Here is a 26,673-nt window from a genome sequence, read left to right on the forward strand (position 1 = left end):
ATTTCTTAAAAGCCTCCGAAGCTTCATGAAACACAGAGAACACGCATTTCTTTGGTCCATGGGCACCTTTCTCTCACAGCCCTGGGGAGGTGATGGCTGCACCGAGAACACCTCTGGGCAGGTCCCTGGATCCATCCTGTGGAAATCCCTCTGCAGAGCGAGCACAGCTCAGCCGGTGCTTCCCCGGGGCGCTGCATCCAGCTGTGTCCAGCTGTGAGCTTCCCCTTTCCCAGATGTGCAGGAGCCCAACGGGAGCAGCTCCTCCGAAACTTGGTTTCCGCCAGAGCTTCCACCCTCTGCGCGGTCCAGCAGTCACGGTCGGGTATTTTTTATATTTATATTTTTTGTGTTTCTCTCTTTATTCACCCCAGATGACTCCTCCGGGGGAAGGGCAGCGATTCACAATTTCAAACTCGGGTGTTTTTTTGCGAACAAAAGGAGCAGGAAAACGAGGAAAATATCGCTCGGGGAGTGACTTGCCAGCGTTTTCTCCCGGGAGACGATGATTTTTTTTCCCACGGGAGGGTCCTCAGCAGGGCAAGGAGGACGGGAATGTCTCTTCTCCCGCGGGACAGGCTCTGGGCGAGCTCTTCTGGAAAGACAAGCAACAAGACAAGCAACAAGACAAGCAACAGTCCCCTCTGCTGGCAAAGCATCCCCAGAGCCAGCCCCGCACCGTCCGGGGCTGCTGGGGCCGGGGAGCAGCAGCAGCAGCCCCGGGGAGGGTCGGGGTTGTCCCCTGGTGCCCGGAGGGGGGATGGAAAGGGGATGAGCCGGCTCGGGGGTCCCCAAGGGCATCATCATCTTTCCGGCTCATCTCCGGCCAGACATCCTGTCTGGCTCCTCGGCCCGGCTCTGGTTTGCCTCTCACAGCCAAGATTGAAACGCTGCTAAGGAGCCCGGGGAGCGCTGAGGTTGGAGAATCGATCTGGGGTCTCGCTGAGGTGATGCCGCGTGATTTTATCTTCCTCCTCCTCATTTCTAGAGCACATCTGCTGCAGGGCTGCCCTTCCTCACTGCCTGCCAGCTCCCACTTTCCTCCTCTTCCCACCTGGCATGTCCAGGAGCCCCCAAAACTGCTGCAAAAAGACCCCCAGTGCTCATGGCTGCACTGGGAGTGAGCAATTCCTTCCTTCCTCCCTGGCCTTGCATCCTCTTCCTCCTCCTGCCTTTTGGGGTGCCCGGCCCCGGTGTCTCAGCCAGCAGCAGGGCTCAGCAGGATGGGCCAAAGCCTGCAGCCCAGGGAGGGCTCAGGATACCCCAGGATGGGGATGTTGGTGTCCCTGAGGGATTCTGGGGATCAGGATGCCCCAGGATGGGGATTTTGGTGTCCCTGGGGGATGTTTGAGTTTGGGATGCTCCAGGACAGGGATGTTGGTGTCCCTGAAGGATTCTGCAGATCAGGATGCCCCAGGATGGGGATTTTGGTGTCGCTGGGGGATATTTAAGCTCAGGATGCCCCAGGGTGGGAATGTCTGGACCTCTGGGGGGTGTTTGAGCTCAGGATGCCCCAGGACAGGGATGTTGGTGTCCCTGGGGGATGTTTGAGCTCAGGATGCCCCAGGATGGGAATTTTGGTGTCCCTGGGGGATGTTTGAGCTCAGGATGCCCCAGGATGGGGATGTCAGTGTCACTGAGGGACTCTGGGGATCAGGATGCCCCAGGATGGGGATCTCAGTGTCCCTGGGGGATGTTTGAGCTCAGGATGCCCCAGGATGGGGATCTCAGTGTTCCTGAGAGGTTCTTGGAGTCAGAACCCCCTGGGAATGGTATGTCTGTGCCCCTGAGAGGTTCTTGGGGTCAGGGCTCCCCCTGGGATGGCACCACTGGGGGGTTCTCAGGGTCAGGGGAATAGGGAACAGGGGTCTGTCCCCATGGCTGTTCAGCAGTGGCGCAGCTTTGTAGGAATTTGTTCTTTGTTGACAGAGTGAGAAAACTATCTTTTGTTCCTTTAAAAAGCAAAGAAGCCCAGAAGTTTCTCTTTTTGATTAGGTGAAAAAGGCATCTCCTAGGTCCGGAGGACTTCAAACTTAAGGATAGCTAATTGCACAGGAGCTAAAAAGTTTTGTTTGGGCAATTGATTAGAAAATGAATAAAGAAATTAATTGCTTTTGTGAGGTGTTTTACTGGGGCAGGACGGCTTGTTGTGCTTGGATTGGTTTTTCTCTGTAAAGAGTTTTGTTATTTTGACTTTTATTAAAACTTTTTGTTTCCAACACTGCCACAGAAGCCATTTTGCTGATTTTATGCCTCCAAAGGTAGCTGAGCTATCTTGGGGGTGAGAAATAGATCTCCAAGAGCTCATGAGACTCCTGCTCCTGAGCTTTGTGGGGGTGGCAGCCTGAGGGTGCCCTGCAGTCCCAGGTGGGAGCTGGCACGTGCCTAGCACGGGGTGCATGGCACGGGGTGCATGGCACGGGCTGGGACGTGACTTTGAGCAGGGCTGGAGGAGCAGGGGGAGGAGGAGGAGGAGGAGGAGGAAGCACAGCTGGGCATTGAAGCCCTTCCAGCCTGAACACAGCTGGGGCTGGTGGGGGTCCCTGTGGGGGTCCCCCGTGCCTTTCCATGCCCTTGGCTGCTGGGGAGGGCTGAGCCAGAGCATCTGCAGGAAGGGATGGGGATCCTCTGGGGGTCTCACAGGGGCTGTGCCCTGCTCCTGCCCGCTCCTCTCCCTTCTCTCCTGCCCCTTCCAGCAGCTGGGGGTCCCTGTGGGGGTCCCCCATGCCCTTGGCTGGGCTGCTTGGCTGGGAAGGGCTGAGCCCCAGCACCTGCAGAGCTGCAGGGAGGGATGGGGATCCTCTGGGGGGTTTAACAGGGGCTGTGCCCTGCTCCTGCCCGCTCCTCTCCTGTGAGAGCCTAAATGAGAGATGTGGGACTCCAGGGGCTCTTCAAAATGCAGTTTATTGTATCCAAGGTGTCACAGCAGTGCAGAGTAGTGGGTGACAGAGCTGTGCCTATGGCTGTCAGCTCCAGAAGCCCCGTGTCCCTCATTCAGGCTCTTAATAAAGGCACCCCACGTTGGGCGCCACTGTAAGAGCCTAAATGAGAGATGTGGGACTCCAGGGGCTCTCCAAAATGCAGTTTATTGTATCCAAGGTGTTACAGCAGTGCAGGGTTGTGGGTGACAGAGCTGTGCCCACAGCTGTCAGCCCCAGCTGCAGGCAGGCCTGGAGACCCTTAGTTTAGGTTACACTGCATTATACACTTTTCTTTTGGTTACAAACGCATTATAAACTTTTCTTTAGGTTACATTGCATTATAGACTTTTCTTTGCTGAGCATCTTAATACAGCAGAACCAATCTATACCTTAACTTTTACCTACAGCCTATCATAACTACCATAATTACCATATTCATGTTACTGTTCTCCAATCACTAAAAGTCAGTACATTACAGTTTAAGCCAGAAGTTGGTTTTCAGTTTTCTTGCAGGGGAAAATTCTGAGATCTTTTTTCTACCTGCCACATTTGCTGACTTGTTTGCTGTGCTGTCTTTGTGCTTGGTAAAAACATCATCTTGATTGGGGTGGGTTTATCCTTTGCTCTAAGCCATAAAAACCCCTTCTAACTAACATAAAATACCCTTTGCCTCCTTGGTTATCCAGCAAGACTGGCTCAGCAATTCTTTTCTTCCGTATCAAAACTTTCTTCCGTCTCTATTCCTTCATCAGACTCTACATTTAATAATCTTTCTGCTAAGCATCTGTGAGACTTTCTTGTCAAACTTTCATCCTTCCCAACGCTCTCCCTTTTCTCCTGCCTGCTCCTCTCCCTTCCCTCCTGCCCCTTCCAGCCCCTGGGTGTCCCAAGGACTGTGGCAGCACTCACACAACTTTCCCAGGTGTTGGCAGAGAAAAGGCGGTGAGGAGATCAGAGAAAAGAATAACAAGTAATTCCTCCCTTCACTCGCTGCACCTGGTGCTGTGAACACGTGGAAAGGATGTTATTTGGATGTTATGCATTTTACCAAAGGGAGGTTTCTTAATTAGCCAGTGGTGATGAGGTTTGGGTTGGAGAACAATTAAGTCTGCCCATGTCACCATCATATTTTCTGAGTCAGTGCCGCACCCCATGCTGTGAGTGTGAGTTTGAGTGTGAGTGTGAGTGTGAGTGCCCAGCCCCGTGCTGTGAGTGTGAGTGTGAGTGTGAGTGTGAGTCAGTGTCGAGCCCCGTGCTGTGAGTGTGAGTGTGTGTGAGTTTGAGTGTGAGTGTGAGTCAGTGTCCAGCCCCATGCTGTGAGTGTGAGTGAGAGTGTGATTCCCATCCCAGCACTGTGAGTGTGAGTGTGTGTGAGTGTGATTCCCATCCCCATGCTGTGAGTGTGAGTGTGAGTGCCCAGCCCCGTGCTGTGAGTGTGAGTGTGTGTGAGTGTGAGTTTGAGTGTGAGTGTGAGTCAGTGTCCAGCCCCGTGCTGTGAGTGTGTGATTCCCATCCCAGCGCTCTGAGTGTGAGTGTGAGTGTGAGTGTGAGTGTGATTCCCATCCCTGTGCTGTGAGTGTGAGTGTGAGTGTGAGTGCCCAGCCCCGTGCTGTGTGTGTGTGTGTGTGAGTGTGAGTTTGAGTGTGAGTGTGAGTCAGTGTCCAGCCCTGTGCTGTGAGTGTGTGATTCCCATCCCCATGCTGTAAGTGTGAGTGTGAGTGTGAGTGTGATGCCCATCTCCATGCTGTGAGTGTGAGTGTGAGTGTGAGTGTGAGTGTGAGTGTGATTCCCATCCCCGTGCTGTGAGTGTGAATGTGAGTGTGAGTGTGAGTGTGTGATTGCCACCCCCGCGCTGTGTCCCATCACCCCCCTGGCCATTCCCCCCCTCCCCCGGAGCTGCAGCGCTGCCGGGGCCGCCTCTGCCGCCCGCAATTATTTCCCAGGGTGCCAAATGATTAATTCAGCTCAGGAATGGAGCTGAGGCTTTCTGCAAACTCACCCGAGCAATTCCCTGGCAGCTCCGCGCCGCCCCCCCGGCCAGAGAATGCTCCGTGCCAGGGAAACTTTCAGCGAGATCTGCTTCAAAAAACCCCCGGTGCCAGCTGCTGGGTGCTGCCCCTCTGCCAGTGGGGTGTGCCAGCTGCCCACCAGACCCCGCTGGTGCCCAGGGCCCCAAAATTCCTGCAGGACTGAGGATTTGAGGCATCGCAGCCTAAAGATGCATCAATGATCCTGGCCCTGCCGCAGATGCGGGCGGGTAAACTGAGGCACGGAGCGAGCTTGGCTGTGAGTGCCGCGCTCTGCCAGCTCGGCTCTGGCTGCTCCCACCACCCCAGCGGGGCTGGCAAAGCCCCCGGGCTCCTCCAGCCACCTCGGCCCCGCAGCAAAGGGGTTTTACATGACAAAGCCTCTGCTGGCTACCGGGACCCCCGCCCGCCGCCCCCTCCCCGTCCAGCCGAAGCTGCCAAATCCCAGGAATCACCACCCCAAGGGCATTCCCGAGCCATGGAGGGGTCTGGGGGGGGGGGACACCCCCATCCTCTGCTCCCCACTTCTGCTGCATCGGCTTAACACCGTGCTGAGCATCCTCCTCATCCTCCTCTCGTGCGGGCTTTGCCGGCTGCCAGGAGGGAGGGACGGGGAGGGACAAGCAGCCTGCCAACACGGTAGTATCTTTTTTTTTTTTTTTTTCTCCTCCTTCTTAATTAGGGGAAGGAATAAATATAAAAGGAGGAGGGAAAGGGGAAGGGAAAAAAAAAAAAAAAAAAAGCGGAGTGGAGGACACGGACACACACACACACACACACAGAAGGCTCTTTTCTCGGTGCCTGCACTTATGCCTGGTGCAGCTCCGTGCCAGCCTTGCTGCCGAGCTGCCCGCGCTGCCCCGGAGGAGCCGCAGCTCAGCCGCACGCCGGGCCCCGGGGCCGGGGCCCCGCACCGAGCCAGGTGAGTTGGGGGTACCGGGGAACCCCGGGGGCTCCAGCCCCGCACCGAGCCAGGTGAGCTGGGGGGGTACCGGGGGTGCCCCCGGGATCTGCGGTGCCCCCGGGATCTGCTGTGCCCCGGGATCTGCGGTGCCCCGGGATCTGCGGTGCCCCCGGGATCTGCGCTTTCCATCCCGGTCTCGCCTTTCATTCACCTCCGCACGGGCAGAAAGCGAAACGAGAGCCGAGCTGGCTCAGCTCAGAGGGTTCCCGGGGTTTTTCCCCTCGCACCGTCCTGCCCTGCCGCGGGGGGTGCTCGGGGAGCTTTGTCCTTGTCCCGAGGTTTCTGAAGGGGTTGGCTCGGAGCGGCTCCGCAGCGCCGGGGGCACAGCGGGGGCTGGGGGGGCTCTGCCAACTTGGGAGGAGAAAGGAGTTTGGTGCTGCCCGGCTGCTGCAGCCTGGAGCCAGCCTAGAGCCCAGCCTAAAGCCCAGCTCAGAGCCCAGCCTGGAACCAACCTAGAGCCCAGACTAGAGCCAGCCTAAAGCCCAACCCAGAGCCCAGCCTGGAACCGAGCTTAGAGCCTGGAGCCCAGCCTAGAGCCCAGCCCAGCCCAGCAGCGGGGCTCAGAGGTGTTGGGCACAAAGGGCATTTTCGGGGCTGTTTCCTCAGGAGCCCCGTTCTGGGAGAGAGGCCAGGGATCCAGGATGAGGTTGGTGTGTTCCGTTTGTCCTGCAGAGTCCCTGGTCCTTGTCCCAAGGAGGCTGCAGCAGTGCAAAGGGAAACTGAGGCACGGAGCCGGGCAGGGATCCGGCTCCCCCCGTTCCTTCCCGGCCGTGTCCCTGCTCTGGGCTCGGGGCAAAGCTGCCCGGTCCGGGGGGGCTGGGGCTGAGCCCAAGGTTTGGGATTTTGAGATTTTGGAATTTTGGGATTTTGGGATTTCGGACAGTTCTCCCTGTCCTCCCCAGCTCTCTCTGCTGGTGTCTCAGCGCGGGAGGCAGGAGGAGCCGGGGGGTGAAATATTTCAGGATTTTCACGGCTTTTTCCAACCCATCAGCCCCGCTGCGAACCCCAGACCCGCCGGGGTGTCCCGGGGAGAGGGAATTTTCCCGCAGCCCTTTTCCCCTCCCGCAGCCGGAGCATTTCATCCCCAGCGTGAAGGGGCTGCCCTTGAGCATCCCCGCCAGGGACCTCTGCTCCTGTCACTTCTCCCGGCTCAGCCCACCCCGCAACCTGTTGCTCTTCCTTTTGGCCGCCCGGGGGGTGGGAGAATCCTCCCCGTGCCCATCCTGGAGCGTTTTGCAGCTCCTGGGCTCGGGCACGGCAGGGAGAGGCTGAGCAGGATATTTCAGAGCTGCTTTTCAGGGAATGGTTTAAACTGGGGAAACTGGGACAGGGGGTGAGGTTGTGCTGGGAGGGGGGAGTTTGGCAGGGGGCTGGCTCTGAGCTGAGCTGCGGTGCTGAAATCAGGGACCCCCTCCGCTCCACCCCGCACTACTGCCCCGCCTCGTGCCTCAGTTTCCCCAGCAGAGCGCGGGAAGGCGGGGGTGCGTGTGCAAACCTTTCACGTGTGCGTGTGACACACTTACCCGGGGCTACACGTGCTGGGGTGGCCCTGGCGGCTCCTGCGGGCTCTGCTCGCCCCCCCGCCCCTCTCAATCTCCCCCGGGACCCTCCCCGCGCTCTCCCCTGCACAAGGAGCCCCTTTCTTCGGGGGGCTCGGGCTCCTGGCAGCTGCAGGGACCCCCCTCCTCCCCACCTCCTTCCGGCCCTTCAGCTCTGCCAGCTCCGCTGCCAGGAGCCCGCCGGGCACTCCCGGGGCTGGCACCGCCTGGCACGGCCCCGCTCCCCCCGGGGACCCCTCCGGTGGTCGCGGGGGTGGGCACGGATCCGGTTTGTAGCTCCGGGGGGACGGACACGGAGCAGCCGCGGGAGAACGGCGGCCGGGACAGCGGGTCCGTCCCGGTCCCCGCGCGGCAGCGCCGTGTCCGGAGCCCTTTGCCGGTGGGGACGGGGCTGGAGCGGGGCCAGGCTGTGCCGGAGGCTGCTGACTCATTCTGCAGCTGAGCATCCCTGGAAAGGCACCGCTCTGCTCCCTCCTCCTCCTCCGGCTCGCTGCGGGCTGGCAGGGCACCTTGGGAGCGGCGGGAGCAACGTCACGTGGAGCGACAGGAGAAAAACCCTTCTGGAGATGAAAAGGGACACCCACAAACCCCGCTAAGGGACATCCTCAAACCTCTCTAAGGGACATCCTCAAACCCCTTTAAGGGACGTCACAAACCCCTCTCCGGAGATAAAAAAGGACCTCCACAAACCCCTGTAAGGGACCTCCACAAGCCCCTCTAAGGGACACCCACGAACCCCTCTAAGGGACACCCACGAACCCCTCTAAGGGACACCCACGAACCCCTCTAAGGGACACCCACAAACCCCTCTCCAGTGATAAAAAGGGACATCCACTGGCACAGCTCCAGTGCTGAGCCCTGGCCCCAGATCGTGCAGGTGCCACGTTCAAGGAGCCAGCTCTGAAAGCAGGGCCGAGCTCAGGGGAGAAAGGAGGAGCAGTGCTGTCCCAAAATAGATTTCAGTTCCATTTTCCACCTGGTTTCCCACAGAAATGGAGGTTAGCTGGCCCTGCCACGTGCCTGCCTGTGTGTCTGTCTGATCCCGGCAGCTCCTGAGCTCTGAGGTCTCTGGGACAACTGAGCCTCACGAGTTGCTGCCATTATCATTATTCAACATTTTTTTGGCTGCTCTTCCCTCGTCCTGCTCTCAGCTTTTCCCTCAGAACTTGTGGGTTGAGGGATTTTCCATTTGTGGCAAACAGGAAAAATACCCAACAGCCAAAAATCCAACGCCAAACCCCAAAGTCTGAGAGTCTCTGCTCATGGGGCAGGGTGAAACTGGCTTTAACCCTTTCCACACCCCATTCCCAGTGCCAGGACACATTCAGGGATGGGCACAGGAGGAGGGCAGACACTCCAGCTTGCCCAATTCCTGTGGAATTTTATCTCTTGGATTTCCTCCCCGGGATTTCAGGGCTGCTGTCCGCGCCACCCCGGCGCCTTGGGGACGGGAAGAAAAGGTGCCAGTGACAAAAGCCTGCCTTGCCTGGCTGCCCAGGGGGTGGCACCAGCCCCCGTGCTGGAGCCTGGCCACGGCTGCCACGCAGGAGGGTTTTGTCCCTCGCTCCAGAACCATGGGGCTGCATTCAAAATATCTGTCTGGAGCACAGAAAGCTCCTGCCTTGGCCCTGGCACCACTGGGCAGACCAGCTTTGGCCGCCCCTGCTGGGAAGGGGAGGGCTGTGGTCTGCCCAGGACGTTTGGTGCCCATGGGGTGTGGTGCCAGGGGCTTTTTGTTGGTGTTGGGAGCTGTGCGTGCACAGTGCCTTGTGCTGTGGGATGTGCACCCGTGGGGTGTCGTGCCAGGGCTGTACATCCATGGTGCCAGGGCTGTGTACCCATGGTGTGTGGTGCCAAGGACTGTGTACCCATGGTGTGTGGTGCCGGGGCTGTATGACCATAGGTCCAGGGGCTGTGTGTCCATGGTGTGTGGTGCCAGGGATGTACATCCATGTTGTGTGGTGCCAGAGAATGTATATCTGTGGTTCCAGGGGCTGTGTGTCCATGGTGTGTGGTGCCAGGGTTCCAGGAGATGTGTACATCCATGGCATGTGGTGCCAGCATTGTGTATCCATGGTCCCAGGGGCTGTGTGTCCATGGTGGGCACTGCCAGGGCTGTATATCCCTGGTGTGAAATGCCAGGGCTGTGTGACCATGGCTCCAGGGGCCGTACATCCATGGTGGGCACTGCCAGGGCTGTATATTTGTGGTTCCAGGGGCTGTGCACCCATGGTGGACGGTGCCAGGGCTGTACATCCATGGCTCCAGGGGTTGTGTATCCATGGTGTTGTGCTGCCAGGGTTCCAGAGGCTCTGCACACATGCTGTGTGGTGCCAGGGATGTACATCCATGGCTCCAGGGGCTGCCCATCCATGGGAATTGGTGCTGGCGTGTGTGACCATGGCTCCAAGGACTGTACATCCATGCTGTGTTGTGCCAGGGCTGTACATCCATGGCTCCAGGGGCTGTGTGTCCATGCTGTGTGGTGCCAGGGCTGTACATCCATGGCTCCAGGGACTGTACATCCATGCTGTGTGGTGCCAGGGTTGTACATCTGTGGTGCCAGGGGCTGTGTACCCATGCTGTGTGGTGCCAGGGATGTATGACCATGGCTCCAGGGGCTGTGTACCCATCGTGTGTGGTGCCAGGGACTGTACATCCATGCTGTGTGGTGCCAGGGATGTAGACCATGGTAATGGATGTACATGGAGGGGCTGCCCATCCATGGTAATTGGTGCTGGGGTGTGTGTGCACACTGTGTGGTGCCCAGGGCTGGATTCACAGCCTCTCCCTGGAGCAGTGGTCCCCTGGGCACACTCTGGGAACACAGCTTGAAGAGGGACACGGGTGACCAGGGCAGCATCCTGGCAGGCTGTCCCTGCAGCCAGACACTGGACATGGCCTGAGCTGCTCCTGTGGCTGCTGAAATCAATACAGTGCAAAGAGCTCATAAATTACAAATCTGCTCCGAGTCTCAGGCTGCTCTGTTCCCAGGCAATGGCACGATGCCTCCCTGGCGTGGGAGGCTGAGGAGCCCCAAGGAGCCTCTGCAGAGGGGTCAGGGGGTATGGAGAATGCACCAGGCAGGGACGTTTCCCCACATTCCCAGCATCAGCCTCCTCTTTGGACAGCTGCAAGAGCAGCCAGACTGCAAGGACACCCAGAGCCCCCCATAATGTGCTTATCACCCCCTGCGCTCCTCCCCAGAGAGGCTGGGTGATGGCAATGCTGGCCCCAGGGCTCTCTTTCAGCAAAGACACCCAGAGCCCCTCATAATGTTCTTATCATCCCCTCTATTGCTCCCCAGAGAGGGCTGGGTGATGGCAGGACTGGCCACTGCACTCTCCTCTCAGCAAGGACACACAGAGCCCCCCCATAATGTGCTTATCATGATGTTCTTATCACCCCCTGTGCTGCTCCCCAGAGAGGCTGGGTGATGGCAGGGCTGGCCCCAGGGCTCTCTTTCAGCAAGGACACCCAGAGCCCCCCATAATGTGCTTATCACCCCCTCTATTGCTCCCCCAAGAGGGTTGGGTGATGGCAGGGCTGGCCACTGCACTCTCCTCTCAGTGCTGGTCCCCAGCCCGCCGGTGGCAGCCCTTTGTGCCAGGCAGCCTGAGGGAGGCACGGGACATAAAGGCTGCTTTGGGCAGCCTCGCTTTTCCCAGCCCGCGCACGGGGAGCCTCCGGCATGAGCGGAATGGCAAAGGAGCCGTCCTGCTCCTTCCCTACCCCCTCCCCCGGGCTCTGGGTGCTCTGGGCTGTCCCCCCCTGCTCGCTGACCTCAGCTCCATCCATGAGGCCCCCCTGGCAGGGCAGGCGTGCAGAAGCACACACACACACGCATGTTGTCTTATGTATTACAACAGGTCTATTATCATTATACGTTGTCTTATATATCAAGAGTTCTTTTACCGTTATGGTGCAAGGGTTCCACGCCCTCAGAGTTTCACACCTCCTCAATGTTTTCTGTAGGCAGCTCCTCTAAGCACTGACTGCTCCTGGTCCTTGCAGCGCCCATCTGACCCCTCTCTCCACCAATCCACTCTTTTATGCCCCTAGTTCTTATCGGCTACAGGTGTTGCCTGTTATCATCCGGCCTGCTCCTGATCTTTAGTGATAGGGTCCAGCTGCAACTCGTTGGGAGATAAGATTACATTCACATTCCCTTCATTTACCCAATTTGTGTCCCCTACACACGCGTGTGTGACGGCTGTCACAAGGGGTTTCGGGTGAAGGAAGAGACGTAGATCTGACTCCATGATCAGAAGGCTTGATTTATTATTTTATGATATATACATCTATTTTATCTATACTAAAAAGAAAAGAAAAGGAGAGTTTCCAGAACTTGCTACTTAACTTAAGAATAGAAAAGTAAAGAATGACAACAAACCCCGCTCTCTCGGCACAGACCAAGAGAGCTCTCAGTTCTGGATTGGTTATTATTTTTAAACATCTAATCTGGGCTAATCTAGACCGACCTGTTACATTCCACAGCAGCAGATAACCTATTGTTTATGTCTTGTTGCTGAACTTCTCAGCTTCAGCAGGAAAAACCTTGAGAGAGGATTTTTCATAAAAGAAATGTCTGTGATACACGTGTGCACACCTGCAGTGTGCCCTGCCTGCCCCCTGAGCTCCCTCAGCGCCTCCTTCCTCACTAAACACCCGCTGAGCTTTCTCACGGTGGCACCACGGGCACACAGCCCTGGGGCTGGCATCGCCTCCCTGCCTGCTGCAGCCAGGGCTTGGGCTGGCACCATCCGTGCTCTGCAGGCCAGGCTGGACTCTGCTGTCCCCAGGGGAGGTCAGAGGGGCTGGATGGCACCCAGTGGCTCCCAGCCAATGCTCCTGGTTGCTCATGCTGTCTTCTTCCTCTTGTGAGCCAGGGCACCTTCCCTTCCCTTCCCTTCCCTTCCCTTCCCTTCCCTTCCCTTCCCTTCCCTTCCCTTCCCTTCCCTTCCCTTCCCTTCCCTTCCCTTCCCTTCCCTTCCCTTCCCTTCCCTTCCCGCCCCAATTCCACATCCATCACCCCACACCCCGCCAGGGTCCAGGGGATCTCCCCAGCCTCTTCCCCTCCTGCAGGGATGGGAGATTTTTGGTGCTTTTATGGATTCTGAGCACAGCTGGTGGTTTTTTCTCCCCCCTTGCAGGGCAGAGCATGGCCCCAGCCCTCCCCCTGCTGCTGCTCTGGCTGTTTGTCCCCACGGTGCTCCCGGAGGTGTTTGGCCCTGGAGATGGCACAGGTAACTCAGCACCCCATTGGTGCTTTAGTGGGGATCTCAGGGGTTCTCTCACACCAACCCTGCTCACATCTCCTCTCTTCTCCCACCCAGAGGACCCCAAGGCTCTGCAGGTGTCCATGCCACGGCACCCAGCCCTGGAGGCCGTGCTGGCAGGCGATGTCACCATCCCCTGCCTCATCACCTACCTTGGCCCCCAGCCCACCGCCAGCACCGGCGGCCGCCGCGCCGTCCTGGGCACACCCCGGGTCAAGTGGACCTTCATCTCTGAGGGCAGGGAAGTGGAGATCCTGGTAGCTCGTGGGGACAGGGTGAAGGTGAGTGAGGACTATCGGCTGCGCGCCTCCCTGCCCATCTTCCACCAGCGCTACACCAACGCCTCGCTGCTGCTCACCGAGCTGCGCCCCAACGACTCGGGCATCTACCGCTGCGACGTGCAGCACGGCATCGAGGACGGCCACGACATCCTCCACGTCAAAGTCAAAGGTACCTCAGGCTGGGCAGAGGTGGCACTGGGGGCAGCCTGGGGCCCTCTCCTGGCTCGGCAAACGCTGCCCTGGGTGTTGTAGCGGGATGACCTCCAGCAGGGGAATAATGTGCAATGACTCTGGTGATTTCAGAAGGCTTTATTAAGCTTTATTAAGCTTCATTAATTGTTTTATTAAGCAATTGTTTATTAACTAATTGTTTTATAAGCAATTAGTTTATTAGTTGATTAGTTTATTAAATAATTGCTTCATTAAGCAATTGTTTATTAACTAATTGCTTTATAAGCTCTTAGTTTGCTAGTTTATTAAGTAATTGCTTTATTAAGCAATTGTTTATTAATTGCTTTATAAGCAATTAGCTTATTAGTTTATTAAACAATTGCTTTATTAAGCAATTACTTTATTAACTAATTGCTTTATATTAGTTTATTAAGCAATTACTTTATTAACGAATTTCTTTTTAAGCTATTATAACTGCATTATACTACACTCAAACTATACTATACTATACTATAATTGCTTTATATTAGTTTATTAAGCAAATGTTTATTAACTAATTGCTTTATAAGCTATTATAACTATATTATACTACACTCAAAGTGTACTGTACTACGCTATACTAATATTAAAGAAAAACCCGTGACCCTTTTCCAACAGTCCCAACACAGCTTTGACCTAATTGGTTAATCAATCCAAACAACCATCACCAGTCTAATTAACAAACCCCTTCTGCTAAGCAATCCCCATAACACATTCCACATGTGCCAAACAACAGGCGCAGCAAGGAGACACAAGAATTGTTTTCATTCCCTTCCCTGAGCTTTCTCCCTGCCTTCCCCAGGAGAAATCCTGGGAAGGGTTTCTCTGTGAAGAGAGCTGTGGTCACACCCTGGGTGCACTTAGTGTGGGGGGCTGCTGTGAAGCCCCTTGCCCACGGCCGTGTGTCCCCACAGGGGTGGTGTTCCACTACCGGGAGGGCTCCATGCGCTACGCCTACACCTTCCCCGAGGCGCAGGAGGCTTGTGCCAGGATCGGTGCCAGCATCGCCACCCCCGAGCAGCTCTACGCCGCCTACCTGGGGGGCTACGAGCAGTGTGACGCCGGTTGGATCGCCGACCAGACCGTCAGGTGGGCACCCCTGTGCCCGGGGCCATGCCCTGTTGCGGTTTGCTTTTGGGTTTTAATTGTTTAATTTGTAATACATTAGATTTTTCTATGTTAGAAAAACAATTCGCTCCATGCCCCCTGTTCAGTTTCCCAAAGAGTTCTTCCCAGAAATTGTTTACCCCATATTTTTCCTTATGTCAATCTCCTCCACCCTTCCCATGTCCCCAAACTCTCCCCTGTCAATCCTCTAAACCCAGCCCCTACAGCTTGTCACTTATGGTTCTTTACACCCCTTTAGCCAGAAAGTTCTTTGTCAATTATGCTGTTTCCCTTCACCCATTTGCTAATTATGTATTCACTCCTCCCTCCTTCTTCCTCATTGGTGTTAGGTTGATGTGAACCCACCCCATGTGTGGTGGTGTTCACAGGAGTCCCAGGACAAGGGAAGAGATGGGAATCTTGACTCCATATTTCAGAAGGCTGATTTATTATTTTATGATTTATATTATATTATATTATATTATATTATATTATATTATATTATATTATATTATATTATATTATATTATATTATATGGATATATTAAAACTATACTAAAAGAATAGAAGAAAGGATTTCATCAGAAGGCTAGCAAGGAATAGAAAGGAATGATAATAAAATCTTGCGACTGACCAGAGTCTGAGACAGCTGGATTGTGATTGGCCATTAATTAAAAACAACCACATGAGACCAATCAAAGATGCACCTGTTGCATTCCACAGCAGCAGATAATTATTGTTTTTCTTTTCCTTTGAGGCTTCTCAGCTTCTCAGGAGAAAAAATCCTAGCGAAAGGATTTTTCATAAAATACGTCCGTGACACCCATGCTCCTCCTTGCTAGCCTCTGATTCTCTGATTGGTTTGTGGCAGTCTCCTCCCCTGAGACTGCCCCCCTTTATAAACTGTTGTAATCCCATCGTCAGTGCTCTTCTGTGTGTGCTCCCTCAAGTTTGTTTGGTTGTAACACCTTGGGACTGCTCCCTTGGGGTTTGTTTGGTTGTAACACCTCTGTGTGTGCTCCCTCTGAGTTTGTTTGGTTATAACCTGTCTGTGTGTGCTCCAATTGAGTTTGTTTGGTTGTAACACCTCTGTGTGTGCTCCCTCTGAGTTTGTTTGGTTATAACCTCTCTGTGTGTGCTCCATTTGAGTTTGTTTGGTTATAACCTGTCTGTGTGTGCTCCATTTGAGTTTGTTTGGTTGTAACACCTCTGTGTGTGCTCCCTTGGGGTTTGTTTGGTTATAACCTGTCTGTGTGTGCTCCATTTGAGTTTGTTTGGTTGTAACCCTCTGTGTGTGCTCCATTGGAGTTTGTTTGGTTGTAACCCATCTGTGTGTGCTCCATTTTAGTTTGTTTGGTTGTAACCCGTCTGTGTGTGCCCCATTTGAGTTTGTTTGGTTATAACACATCTGTGTGTGCTCCCTTGGAGTTTGTTTGGTTGTAACACCTTGGCACTGCTCCCTCGGAGTTTGTTTGGTTGTAACACCTTGGCATTTCTCCCTTGGAGTTTGTTTGGTTGTAACACCTCTGTGTGTGCTCCCTTGGAGTTTGTTTGGTTGGCACTTCTCCCTCAGAATTTGTTTGGTTGTGAACACCGTGGCACTTTTCCCTTGGAGTTTGTTTGGTTGTAACACCTTGGCACTGCTCCCTCCGAGTTTGTTTGGTTGTAACCCATCTGTCTGTGCTCCCTCTGAGTTTGTTTGATTGTAACACCTGTGTGTGTGCTCCCTCCGAGTTTGTTTGGTTGTAACACATCTGTGTGTGCTCCCTCGGAGTTTGTTTGGTTGTAACACATCTGTGTGTGCTCCCTTGGAGTTTGTTTGATTGTAACACCTTGGCATTTCTCCCTTGGAGTTTGTTTGGTTTTAACACATCTGTGTGTGCCCCCTCCGAGTTTGTTTGGTTGTAACCCATCTGTGTGTGCTCCCTCTGAGTTTGTTTGGTTGGCACTTCTCCCTCAGAATTTGTTTGGTTGTGAACACTGCGGCACTTTTCCCTTGGAGTTTGTTTGGTTGTAACCCATCTGTGTGTGCTCTCTTGGAGTTTGTTTGGTTATAACACCTTGGCAGTTCTCCCTGGGGCTCCAGGCATGGCGTCATTGCCCGCCGGTTCCCCAGGGAGTGAGCAGCTCCCCCGTGCTCTCTGCCCCAGGTACCCCATCCAGACCCCTCGTGAGGCCTGTTATGGAGACATGAACGGCTTCCCTGGGGTGAGGAACTACGGCGTGGTGGACCCCGAGGACATGTACGACGTGTACTGCTACGCTGAGGACCTGCCAGGTGCCCGCGGTGCCGCCTCTTGCCCTCATCTGCTTTTGCCCCTGTAACCAGTTGTAAACCCAAGTGAACAAGCTGCAGGTGCTGTCTTTGGGCATGGGGACCTGCTGTGCTGCTTCCTAAAGCATTCCTGGCTCACTTTGGAGGGGTGGGGGCTCTGTCCCTGGCAGCAGGCAGTGCCCAGGCTGGGCTGTGCCCACGGTGATGTGTCCCAGACCAGCAGCACGCTGGGTTGGGAGCTTTGGGGTTTGGTTGTGTGTGTGCCGTGCTCTGCATGAGGTGCAGGGCTGCAGATCCTGCCTGGCTCTGTGTGCCTGGGGGTGGCTGGTCCCTCCTTTGGGTGTCCCCACTGGTGGTGGCAGCTGCTGTGGGGTTGGTTGGTGGTGCCAGGGGTGAGGGACAGGGAGGCAGGGGAAGCTGTGGGGTTGGTACATGCTGTGCCTTGGGGCACTGGTCCACAGCCCTCCTGAGCATGAAACCTCACCCAGGTGCTCACTGGGCTTGCAGGTGTCCTCAGAAATGTCCCACGTGCGGATTGCTCAGTGCAGGGCATGGACCTGCTCCTCTGCAGTCCCGTTCAGGGGCGCTTCAAAGTCTCAGCTCTGTTTGCAAGGGCAGGGATCATTCCCACATGGTGCGAGAGCTCCAAACGTGCCCGCACTGTGGCTTTCTGTGCATGGGCAGGGAAGCAGGGAGGGATGCAGGGATGCAGGCAGGGATGCAAGCAGGGAAGCAGGTAGGGAATCAGGCAGGAAAGCAGGGATGCAGGCAGGGATGCAGGAGAGCAGGCAGGGATGTAGGCAGGGGAAGGAAGCACGAAAGCAGGCAGGGATGCAGGGATGGGTGCAGGGATGCAGGCAGAGGTGCAGGCAGGGATGCAGGCAGGGATGGGTGCAGGGATGCAGGCAGGGATGCAGGCAGAGGTGCAGGCAGGGATGCAAGGATGCAGGCAGGAATGGAGGCAGGGGTGCAGGGATGCAGGCAGGGATGAAGGCAGGGATGCAGGCAGAGGTGCAGGCAGGGATGCAGGGAGGCAGGCAGGGATGCAGGGAGGCAGGCAGGGAGGCAGCTCTCCTCCAGCCCCCGCTGTTCCTCCACACGCTGCATTCTCCATCTCCGGCTCCTGGGCTCATGCCGAGAGCGGAGGAGGCGAGGGGACTCCCGCCGCCTTTGCCCCCCTCCCCGGCTCTGACTCCCCTCTCCCTCCTCTCTCCCCAGGTGAGATCTTTTTGGAGACATCCCCGGACAGGTTCACCCTGGAGGAGGCTGCGCAGCGCTGCCGGGCGCTGGGCGCGGAGCTGGCGAGCCCGGGCCAGCTGTACGCGGCCTGGAACGCGGGGCTGGACGCCTGCAGCCCCGGCTGGCTGGCCGACGGCAGCGTCCGCTACCCCATCGTCACCCCCCGGGAGCGCTGCGGAGGGGCTCTGCCCGGCGTCAAAACCATCTTCCTATTCCGCAACCAGACGGGATTCCCCGATGCCCAGAGCAGATACGATGCGTACTGCTTCCGAGGTAAACAGGGGCACCCCCGGCCCGCCCGTGCTCCCCAACAGGACCGCTGGGAGGCCAGGGGAAGCCCCCGGGTTGTGGTGCATGTGCCGGGGTTCTGCTGGGATCCCTGGGTGCTCTCGGTGCCGGGGCTGCGCTGTCGGGGCAGGGCAGGGGTGTTTGACACCGGCTGAAGCTGCTGCGCTAGGACAGGGGTGCCCTGCATGCCGATAGAGCTGAGAGGGAGGCGTAACCTGCATGTCCTGACACTGCACGCTGACACCTCGATGCTCTGCACGGTCCTGACACTGCATGCTGACCCCTTTCAGTAGGGCAGGGATGCTCTGCATGGCTCCAGCAGTGCATGCTGACAGCTCTCCATAGGGCAGGGATGCTCTGCAGGGTCCTGACACTGTGTGCTGACAGCTCTCCATAGGGCAGGTCATAGGTCCCAGCAGTCATGCTGACAGTTCTAATTGCGGGATGCTCTGCAGGGTCCCAGCAGTGCATGCTGACAGCTCTCAATGCAGCAGAGATGCTCTGCATGGCTCCAGCAGCACATGCTGACCCCTCTCCTATAGAGCAGGGATGCTCTGCAGGGTGCTGACACTGTGTGCTGACAGCTCTCCATAGGGCAGGGATGCTCTGCATGGCTCCAGCAGTGCATGCTGACAGCTCTCAGTACTGCAGGGATGCTCTGCATGGCTCCAGCAGTGCATGCTGACACGCCGTGGCAGAGGAGGGAGGCCCTGCATGTCCTTGGTGCCCGTTCACTGTGGCAGAACAGGGGTGTCCTGCATGGCACCATCACTCTGGGTACAGCTCCAGGAGGGTTCATCCCGCAGGGCTGCAGGCCTGGGGAGCACTCCTGGGTCCTGGGGCTGTGGGGCACAGCCTGCCAGGCTGGTTTGGGGTGATGCTGGCCAGGAAGGAGACCTGTGGGGAGCAGCAAGGTGAGCAGTGAGGCAGGACAGAGGCTGGCAGGGCTAACGGGCACAGAAGGAAGCAGAGCTGTCCCTCTGCTCCTCCTGCCTGACCCCACCTCTCTGTGTGTCTGCTCAGGGCTGTGGGGGCTCACAGTGTGGGGATGCTGAGCATCTCTGGGCCTCAGTTTCCCCATCTGTCAGCAGGGAAAGCCTGGGTTAGGCAGGATGGACCCGTGCCATGATCCCACAACCCCTGTAACCCACTAACCCCCCGTGCATGTCTGCCCTCCCCGGGGTGGGGATGGGGGCGTAGAGGAGGATCCCCACAGGGAGGGGAAGGCAGGGTTTAGGATCTGGCCCCACCACGGGCTGCTGAGCCCCACGGCTCCTGCTGGGGCTGCTGGCACTGCCAGCTCTGCCAGCACCTGGGAGGGCCTGATCCTCCCCCTACTGACCTCATCTAGAAGGGGAAGGGGAGGCTGAGGAGAGCTGGCTCCCTCCTGGGGTGCCAAGGCTCCAGGCCTGCCATGGGGTGAGCTCATCTCTGAGCGCTGCGGAGCCAGGACAGGGCAGTAATATCCCACTTTCTTTCTGCCCACAGAAGGGACAAACTCTTTCCCTGAGGCTGCAGGAAAATACCAAGGCCAAGAGCCCGAGGAGAATCTCCTCCAGGAGATTGTCACAGTGGCAGAAAAGCTGGAGGAGCTGCAGCTGCCCCGAGCGCCCGTGGAGCTCGAGTCGCGAGGGGCCATTTACGCCGTCCCCCTCTTTGAGGACCCTGACCTGAGCAAGCCAAGCCAGACCCCTGAAGACACCCTGGGGCCACTAGCTACCTCTGTGTCCTCAGGTCACCCCACCCCACCTCCCCTTCCCCACAGCCCTGGCCAGCCCCGAGGCAGGTCCCGTTTCAGCTGGGGAGCTCATCCCTGCCTAGGAGCACGGGGGACAGTGGGCACTGTCACGGTGGTGCCAGGGCTGGGGCACAGAGAGCAGCCACAGGGCAGAGGCACCTGAGGGTGCCCAGGTCACCCTGGCTGTCCCCGTCCTCACCCATGGATGGGGCAGCGGAGTGTTGGTGTAGGGCAGTGCAGGGACAAAGGGACATCTGCGTGTCCCAGCGTGCACGGCCTGTGCTGGAGAGGGTTTTAGCAGCACCGGGAGCTGCAGGAGGGAGCTGGCAGCTGCAGGGACACGAGGCGAGGGGCAGCGGTGAGGGGCTGAGCGCGGCTGCCACCGCTCGGGGCAGAGCTCGGTCAGGCGCGCCCTGCGGAGGGGACAGGGGGCAGCGTCACACGGGCTCGGGGCCACTCCCATCGCCCCGCACAGCTGGGTGCGAGCGGGATGGGCAGCGCTGGCAGTGCCCGCAGGGTGGGCAGTGCCCGCGGGATGTGCAGCGCTGGCAGTGCCCGCAGGGTGGGCAGTGCCCGCAGCCCTGGGCTCTGGCTCTCAGTGCCCATAAGGATGGGCAGAGCTGGCAGTGCCCGCAGCCCTGTGCCCTGGCTGGCAGTGCCCGCAGGGTGGGCAGCCTGGCAGTGCCCGCAGGGTGGGCAGAGCTGGCAGTGCCCGCAGGGTGGGCAGTGCCCGCAGGGTGGGCAGCCTGGCGGTGCCCGCAGTGCCCTGGCTGGCTCCCGGCAGTGCCAGCCCTCACTGCCTTTCCGCCTTGCCCTTTGCAGAGGAGCCGCAGGGAGCAGCACCGGGCAGAGCGGGCAGCGCATCCCCGGAGAGCCCGGCCGGAGGGCGACACCGCGGCCAGCCCACGGAGCCGGAGGGACCCACCGCTGCGCCAGCAGGTGACACGGAGCCTCCCGAGGGCTTTCCTCGCCCGCCCACAGAGCGCCCGGACCCTCCACGGGACGCCTTGGGGCGGCCGGCCCGCCCTGCCAGCCCCGGGCCGCCCGGGCACCGAGTGCCAGCGCCAACCGGTGCCGCTTCTGCCACCTCGACAGAGAGCCGAGCAGCCGCTGGCAGCCCCCGCCGCGGGCACAAATCCGGCGGGGCCAGCACCCCCTTTTCTGGGGCTGAGGACGCCGAGCTCTCCGGAGATGTCGGGGAGAGCCCCGGGGTGTCCCCGCTGCCCCCCGCGCCCCCGCAGGAGGACGGAGAGGAGCCCTCGGGGGCCGTGTGGCTGCCCTCGCCCGCAGCGACTCCGTGGCTGCCCCGCAGCAGCACCGCACCGGCCCCGGGCACACACCGAGCGATGCCTGCTGCACCTTCCGAGGAGGAGGAGGAGGAGGAGGAGGAGGAAGAGCATCCCTCCGTTGGCACCGTGGAGGGTTTCCTTGCGGCCGTTCCGGGAGAAGCAGGTGGGACCCGCAGGGATGGCCTCAGCTCTCCCCGTCCTGGCACCTCCGGGGTGATCGTGCCAGGGACCCCCAGCACGGCTGTGCCCCCCCTGCCCGCCCTGCCCACCGAGCGGGCCAGCGTCGGCGCGGGCGCCTGCTCGGCCCGGGGTCCCTGCCGTGCCAGCCTGGCCCTCGGGGCAGCCGTGCTGGCTGCTCTGTGGCACTAGAGATAGCCAACACCTTTCCTTCACGCTGTGCTGCCCTCTGTCTGTCTGTCTGTCCGTCCGTGTCTCCTCTTTCTCTCTCTCAGCTGGGTAAGGGAAGGTTTCAGGTCTGGAGAAGCACATATTTGTCAAACAAATTGGTCTGATCTCTGCACGCACTTAAATCTCTTCTACTTCTGTGAAGTGTTTTAATGACTGTTTCCATGAAAAAGCCTCGATAAGTGAAAGGCGGCCCCAGTCCCTGCTCTGACTAACCGTGGTACTAATAAAGGGAATTAATTAAAAAGCTTTGTAGAACAAGCATCTCGGCGAGCTCTTCCCTTCGTCCTTGCGCCTCTCCCACTGACGAACTAATCCCCGCCCCCGGCCCTGCCCTGCCCGGGAATGGGGTGGAAGGGACCCCTGGGGGGGCTTGGGTGGGCTGGGGCTGCTTATCCCCCTCCATGTGCCCCCAGGACTGACCCTGCAGTGCCCTGGGGCTGCTTTTCCCCCTCCATGTGCCCCCAGGACTGACCCTGCAGTGCCCTGGGGCTGCTTATCCCCCATCCATGTGCCCCCAGGACTGACCCTGCACTGCCCTGGGGCTGCTTATCCCCCATCCATGTGCCCCCCAGGACTGACCCTGCAGTGCCCTGGGGCTGCTTTTCCCCCTCCATGTCCCCCAGGACTGACCCTGCAGTGCCCTGGGGCTGCTTTTCCCCCCTCCATGTGCCCCCCAGGACTGACCCTGCACTGCCCTGGGGCTGCTTTTCCCCCTCCATGTCCCCCAGGACTGACCCCGCATTGCCCTGGGGCTGCTTTTCCCCATCCATGTGTCCCCCAGGAGTGACCCCGCATTGCCCTGGGGCTGCTTATCCCCCATCCATGTGCCCCCCAGGACTGACCCCGCACTGCCCTGGGGCTGCTTTTCCCCCTCCATGTGCCCCCAGGACTGATCCTGCAGTGCCCTGGGGCTGCTCTTCCCCCTCCATGTCCCCCAGGACTGACCCTGCACTGCCCTGGGGCTGCTTTTCCCCCCTTCCATGTCCCCCAGGACTGACCCTGCAGTGCCCTGGCAGGGGGGTGAGGGCTGGATGCTGCATGGCATGAGCAGGGGGGCACATGGGGGGCACAGAGCCCCGCCAGGACCACCCTGCCTTGTGCAGCTCTCCCTAAAATCACTGCAGACCCCTATGGACCCCATCCCCCAGGGGCTGAGGTGGGTGAGCAGAGGGAGCACGAGCTGCTGTGGGTGGGTGGGGGTCACCCACCAGCCCCACTCTGCCCCCCTTGGGGGTGATCCCGGCTCTGATGCCCATCCCAGTGCCAATCCCCTGCCCCACCCCGCTCCTTGCAGCAGAGGGCACCTCTGGGGTCCCTACCCACCCCAGGGCATGACAGGAACACACACAGGGCTTGAGAAATCCCCTGAATTAGGAATTCCATTTGCATCCACAGCCTGGCAACGTCCAGCTCTGTGATTTCCTCCCAAAATTCAGAGTTCCCACCCTCCTCCTGCATGGATGGGCACTTGTGAGAGGCAGACAGAGAGGGCAGTGCCCAGCCCAGCCCCAGGGCACCAAGGGGGCTCTGTGCAGCGTGGCCAGACCCCGTGGCACGGCTGCCTTTGCCTTGGCAAGGAGAGATGCCCAGGAGGAGCCAGCCACGGGACATTTTGGGTCACCCATCCTGTGCCATGCCTCGCCCTGCCGGGGATGGACGGGCTGCACACCCCAGGGAGCCACCAGCACCTCGTGGGGAGGGTGAGGGTGGCAGCATCGCCCTTGTCACAAGCCCAGGACCATAAAACAGGGCATGATCGGGCTGGAGCGGGTCAAGGACTTTGAGCAGCAGCCCCTTCATCACGCTCTGAGCTGGGAGCACACGCTGTGCTCTGGGCTCGTTAATGACCAGCACGGGCTCCTGGGGAAGTGCTGGCTGAGTTATCAGCCTTGGCCAGGCTGCAGGTGACACCAGAGGGACAGGCCTGCTGTCACCTTGCTGCCAGGCCAAGGACACGTGGCTGGGATGTACCAGCAGCTTTTATGGTCTGTGCTTCCCTCCCAAAACACTGCATCAGCCAGGGAAAACAGGAGCTGGTGTGACGGTGCTCACAGGGGTCTGAGGATGAGGGAAGAGATGAGGATCTGACTCCATGTTTCAGAAGGCTTGATTGATTATTTTATGATATATATTATATTAAAACCATAGTAAAAGAATAGAAAAAAGGATTTCATCAGAAGACTAGATAAGAATAGAAAAAGATAACAAAAGTTTGTGGTTCGGGCTCTCTGTCCGAGCCAGCTGGGATGTGATTGGCCATTAATTATAAACAATCACATGAGACCAATCACAGATGCACCTGCTGCATCCCACAGCAGCAGATAACCATTGTTTGCATTTTGTTCCTGAGGCCTCTCAGCTTCTCAGGAGGAAAAATCCTGAAAAAAGGATTTTTCATAAAACACGTCTGTGACAAGCTGGGCCTGGGCAGAGGGAGTGGGCCAGGGGCTGGCGTGGCAATGACCATGGGGAGGGGAGATAAGAACATCCAGCTCTTGATGAAAGGGAGATAAGAGCGTCCAGCTCACGTCTGTGCTCCAGGGGAGGCCAAAACCCCAGGTCTGGCCAGCTCTGGGCCAGGGCTGCCAGGCTCTTCACACCCCGTGGTGGAAGGGAGGTGTGGGATTGCTCCAGGCACGTCCTGGTGCACCTGAGAGCCTCACCTGGCCCAGAGCTGGTGGCCCCAGAGGCAGCTCAGAGACCTGCTTGCTGTGGGACACTGCAGGGGTGAGGATGTTGGGCTGTTGAGTCGGGGATGGAAAGAAAAACTCCACTCTTGAGGTGGATCAGAAGGCTCTGAAAGGAGAGGGTCTTTTATAATGGAACTCAGTAAGGTGATTGGTCTGAAATTAGAAACATCTCACACTATTGGTGAGCTCAAAATGAGAAACATCGAATTGGTCTGAAATTAGAAACATCTCACACCATTGGTGAGCTCAAAATGAGAAACATCTAATGGGTCTGAAACTAGAAACATCTCACCTGGCCCAGAGCTGGTGGCCCCAGAGCCAGTCAGAGACCTGCTTGCTGTGAGATGCTGCAGGGATGAGGATGTTGAGTTGGGGATGGAAAGAGAGATTCCACTCTTCAGGTGGATCAGAAGGCTCTGTTTAATGAGAGTAGAGGGTTTTTTATAATGGGACTCACTGAGGTGATTGGCCTCAAACTAGAAACATCTCACACTATTGGTGAGCTCAAAATGAGAAACATCTAATTGGTCTGAAACTAGAAACTTTCACACTATTGGTGAGCAAATTTATATTGGGGACTCACACTATTGGTGAGCTCAAAATTAGACATGTCTAATTGGCCTCAAACTAGAAACATCTCACACTATTGGTGAGCTCAAAATGAGAAATATCTAATTGGTCTGAAATTAGAAACATCTCACACTATTGGTGAGCTCAAAATGAGAAACATCTAATTGGTCTGAAACTAGAATCTTCTCACACTATTGGTGAGCTCAAAATTAGACATGTCTAATTGGCCTCAAACTAGAAACATCTCACACTATTGGTGAGCTCAAAATGAGAAATATCTAATTGGTCTGAAATTAGAAACATCTCACACTATTGGTGAGCTCAAAATGAGAAACATCTAATTGGTCTGAAACTAGAATCTTCTCACACTATTGGTGAGCTCAAAATTAGACATGTCTAATTGGCCTCAAACTAGAAACATCTCACACTATCGGTGCCCATGGATGACACGCTGTGGAGAACCATAACTACAAACAATGCCGACAGAAAGAGAGATAATAATGGTTTGAGTTCTTTCCTCTAAGATTCTCAGGCTCAGCCTGGGAGAAATCCTCTGAACTGAGGATGCCCAGGAGGCCGTGGCACTGCTGGGCACCGAGGAGGTGCCCGAGCTCTGTGCTGAGCACGGCTGCTGTCCCTTGCAGGTGGCTGTGTCCCCAACCCCTGCCTGAACGGAGGCACCTGCGTGGAGGACGGCGCCCAGCTCACCTGCCTGTGCCTGCCTGGCTACGGGGGCAGCGGCTGTGAGAGACGTGAGTGCCATCCTGGTGCCACCCTGGCCATGTGAGTGCCACCCTGGCCACGGGAGTGCCCTGGTGCCACCCTGGCCATGGGAGTGCCACCCTGGCAATGAGAGTCCCCTGGTGCCACCCTGGCCATGGGAGTGCCACCCTGGCCATGTGAGTCTCCTGGGTGCCACCCTGGCCATGGGAGTGCCACCCTGGCCATGAGAGTCCCCTGTGTGCCACCCGGACCATGTGAGTGCCACCCTGGCCATGGGAGTGCCACCCTGGCCATGAGAGTCCCCTGTGTGCCACCCGGACCATGTGAGTGCCACCCTGGCCATGGGAGTGCCACCCTGGCCTGTGAGTGCCCCGGGTGCCACCCTGGCCATGGGAGTGCCCTGGGTGCCACGTGAGTGCCCTGGTGCCACCCTGGCAATGTCAGTGCCCTGGGTGCCATGTGAGTGCCCTGGTGCCACCCTGGCCACGCTGCCCAGCTCCTGCTGCAGCCCAGGGGGCACGAAGGAGGGCGATCAGGAGTTTGGGGTGCGGCGGGCTCCGCGCTCACCCTCTCCTCTCTCCCCTGGCGTGGCTCAGCCCTGAGGAGCTGCAGCCCAGGCTGGGACAGCTTCCAGGGCTCCTGCTACCGTCACTTCTCCACGCGGAGGAGCTGGGAGGATGCAGAGAGCCAGTGCAGGCACCACGGGGGGCACCTGGCCACCATCCTGACCCCCGAGGAGCAGGACTTCATCAACGGTACGTGACACTGCTGTCCCTCGCTGCTGCTGAGCCCTGCAGGGCTGCGCTGCGAGCTCGACAGGAGGTGGAGCCCGGCCCCGCAGGGCTGAATGGACACACAGACAGACAGACAGACAGACAGGCCAGAACACGGATGGTACAGGCAGGGCCGTGGGAGCAGACAGGTTCAGCCCTGAAATGTGTCCAGAGAAGGGCACAGAGCTGGGGAAGGGGCTCAGGAGCTCCTAAGGGAGCTTAGGGGAGGCTCAGGGGGGACCTTCTCATTTAGAGCTCCCTGACAGGAGGGCAGGGTCACTTGGGGGTCAGAGAGTGTCCAGAGAAGGGAACAGAGCTGGGGCAGGGGCTCAGGA

General features: G+C 57.8%; 1 protein-coding gene across 3 annotated transcripts in view; it reads left to right on the plus strand.

Annotated features, from left to right (window-relative positions):
- Positions 1-5,735: 5,735 nt before the first annotated feature.
- The window catches only part of BCAN (brevican), a 28,417-nt gene continuing 7,479 nt past the window's right edge, over positions 5,736-26,673 (plus strand). For 2 of the 3 annotated variants that reach the window (XM_030965264.1, XM_030965266.1), the window contains exons 1-11: positions 5,736-5,867; positions 12,622-12,714; positions 12,805-13,197; positions 14,153-14,327; positions 16,496-16,623; positions 17,839-18,132; positions 19,636-19,881; positions 20,708-20,824; positions 20,981-21,337; positions 25,487-25,594; positions 26,162-26,320. In XM_030965264.1, the coding sequence (XP_030821124.1) occupies positions 12,630-12,714; positions 12,805-13,197; positions 14,153-14,327; positions 16,496-16,623; positions 17,839-18,132; positions 19,636-19,881; positions 20,708-20,824; positions 20,981-21,337; positions 25,487-25,594; positions 26,162-26,320 (2,062 nt within the window). In that variant the 5' untranslated portion in view covers positions 5,736-5,867; positions 12,622-12,629. The remainder of the gene's footprint in view (positions 5,868-12,621; positions 12,715-12,804; positions 13,198-14,152; positions 14,328-16,495; positions 16,624-17,838; positions 18,133-19,635; positions 19,882-20,707; positions 20,825-20,980; positions 21,338-25,486; positions 25,595-26,161; positions 26,321-26,673) is intronic. The other variant, XM_030965265.1, reaches the window with a different exon arrangement.

The sequence above is a fragment of the Camarhynchus parvulus genome, chromosome 25 (assembly GCF_901933205.1).
Source record: "Camarhynchus parvulus chromosome 25, STF_HiC, whole genome shotgun sequence".
NCBI lineage: Eukaryota > Metazoa > Chordata > Aves > Passeriformes > Thraupidae > Camarhynchus > Camarhynchus parvulus.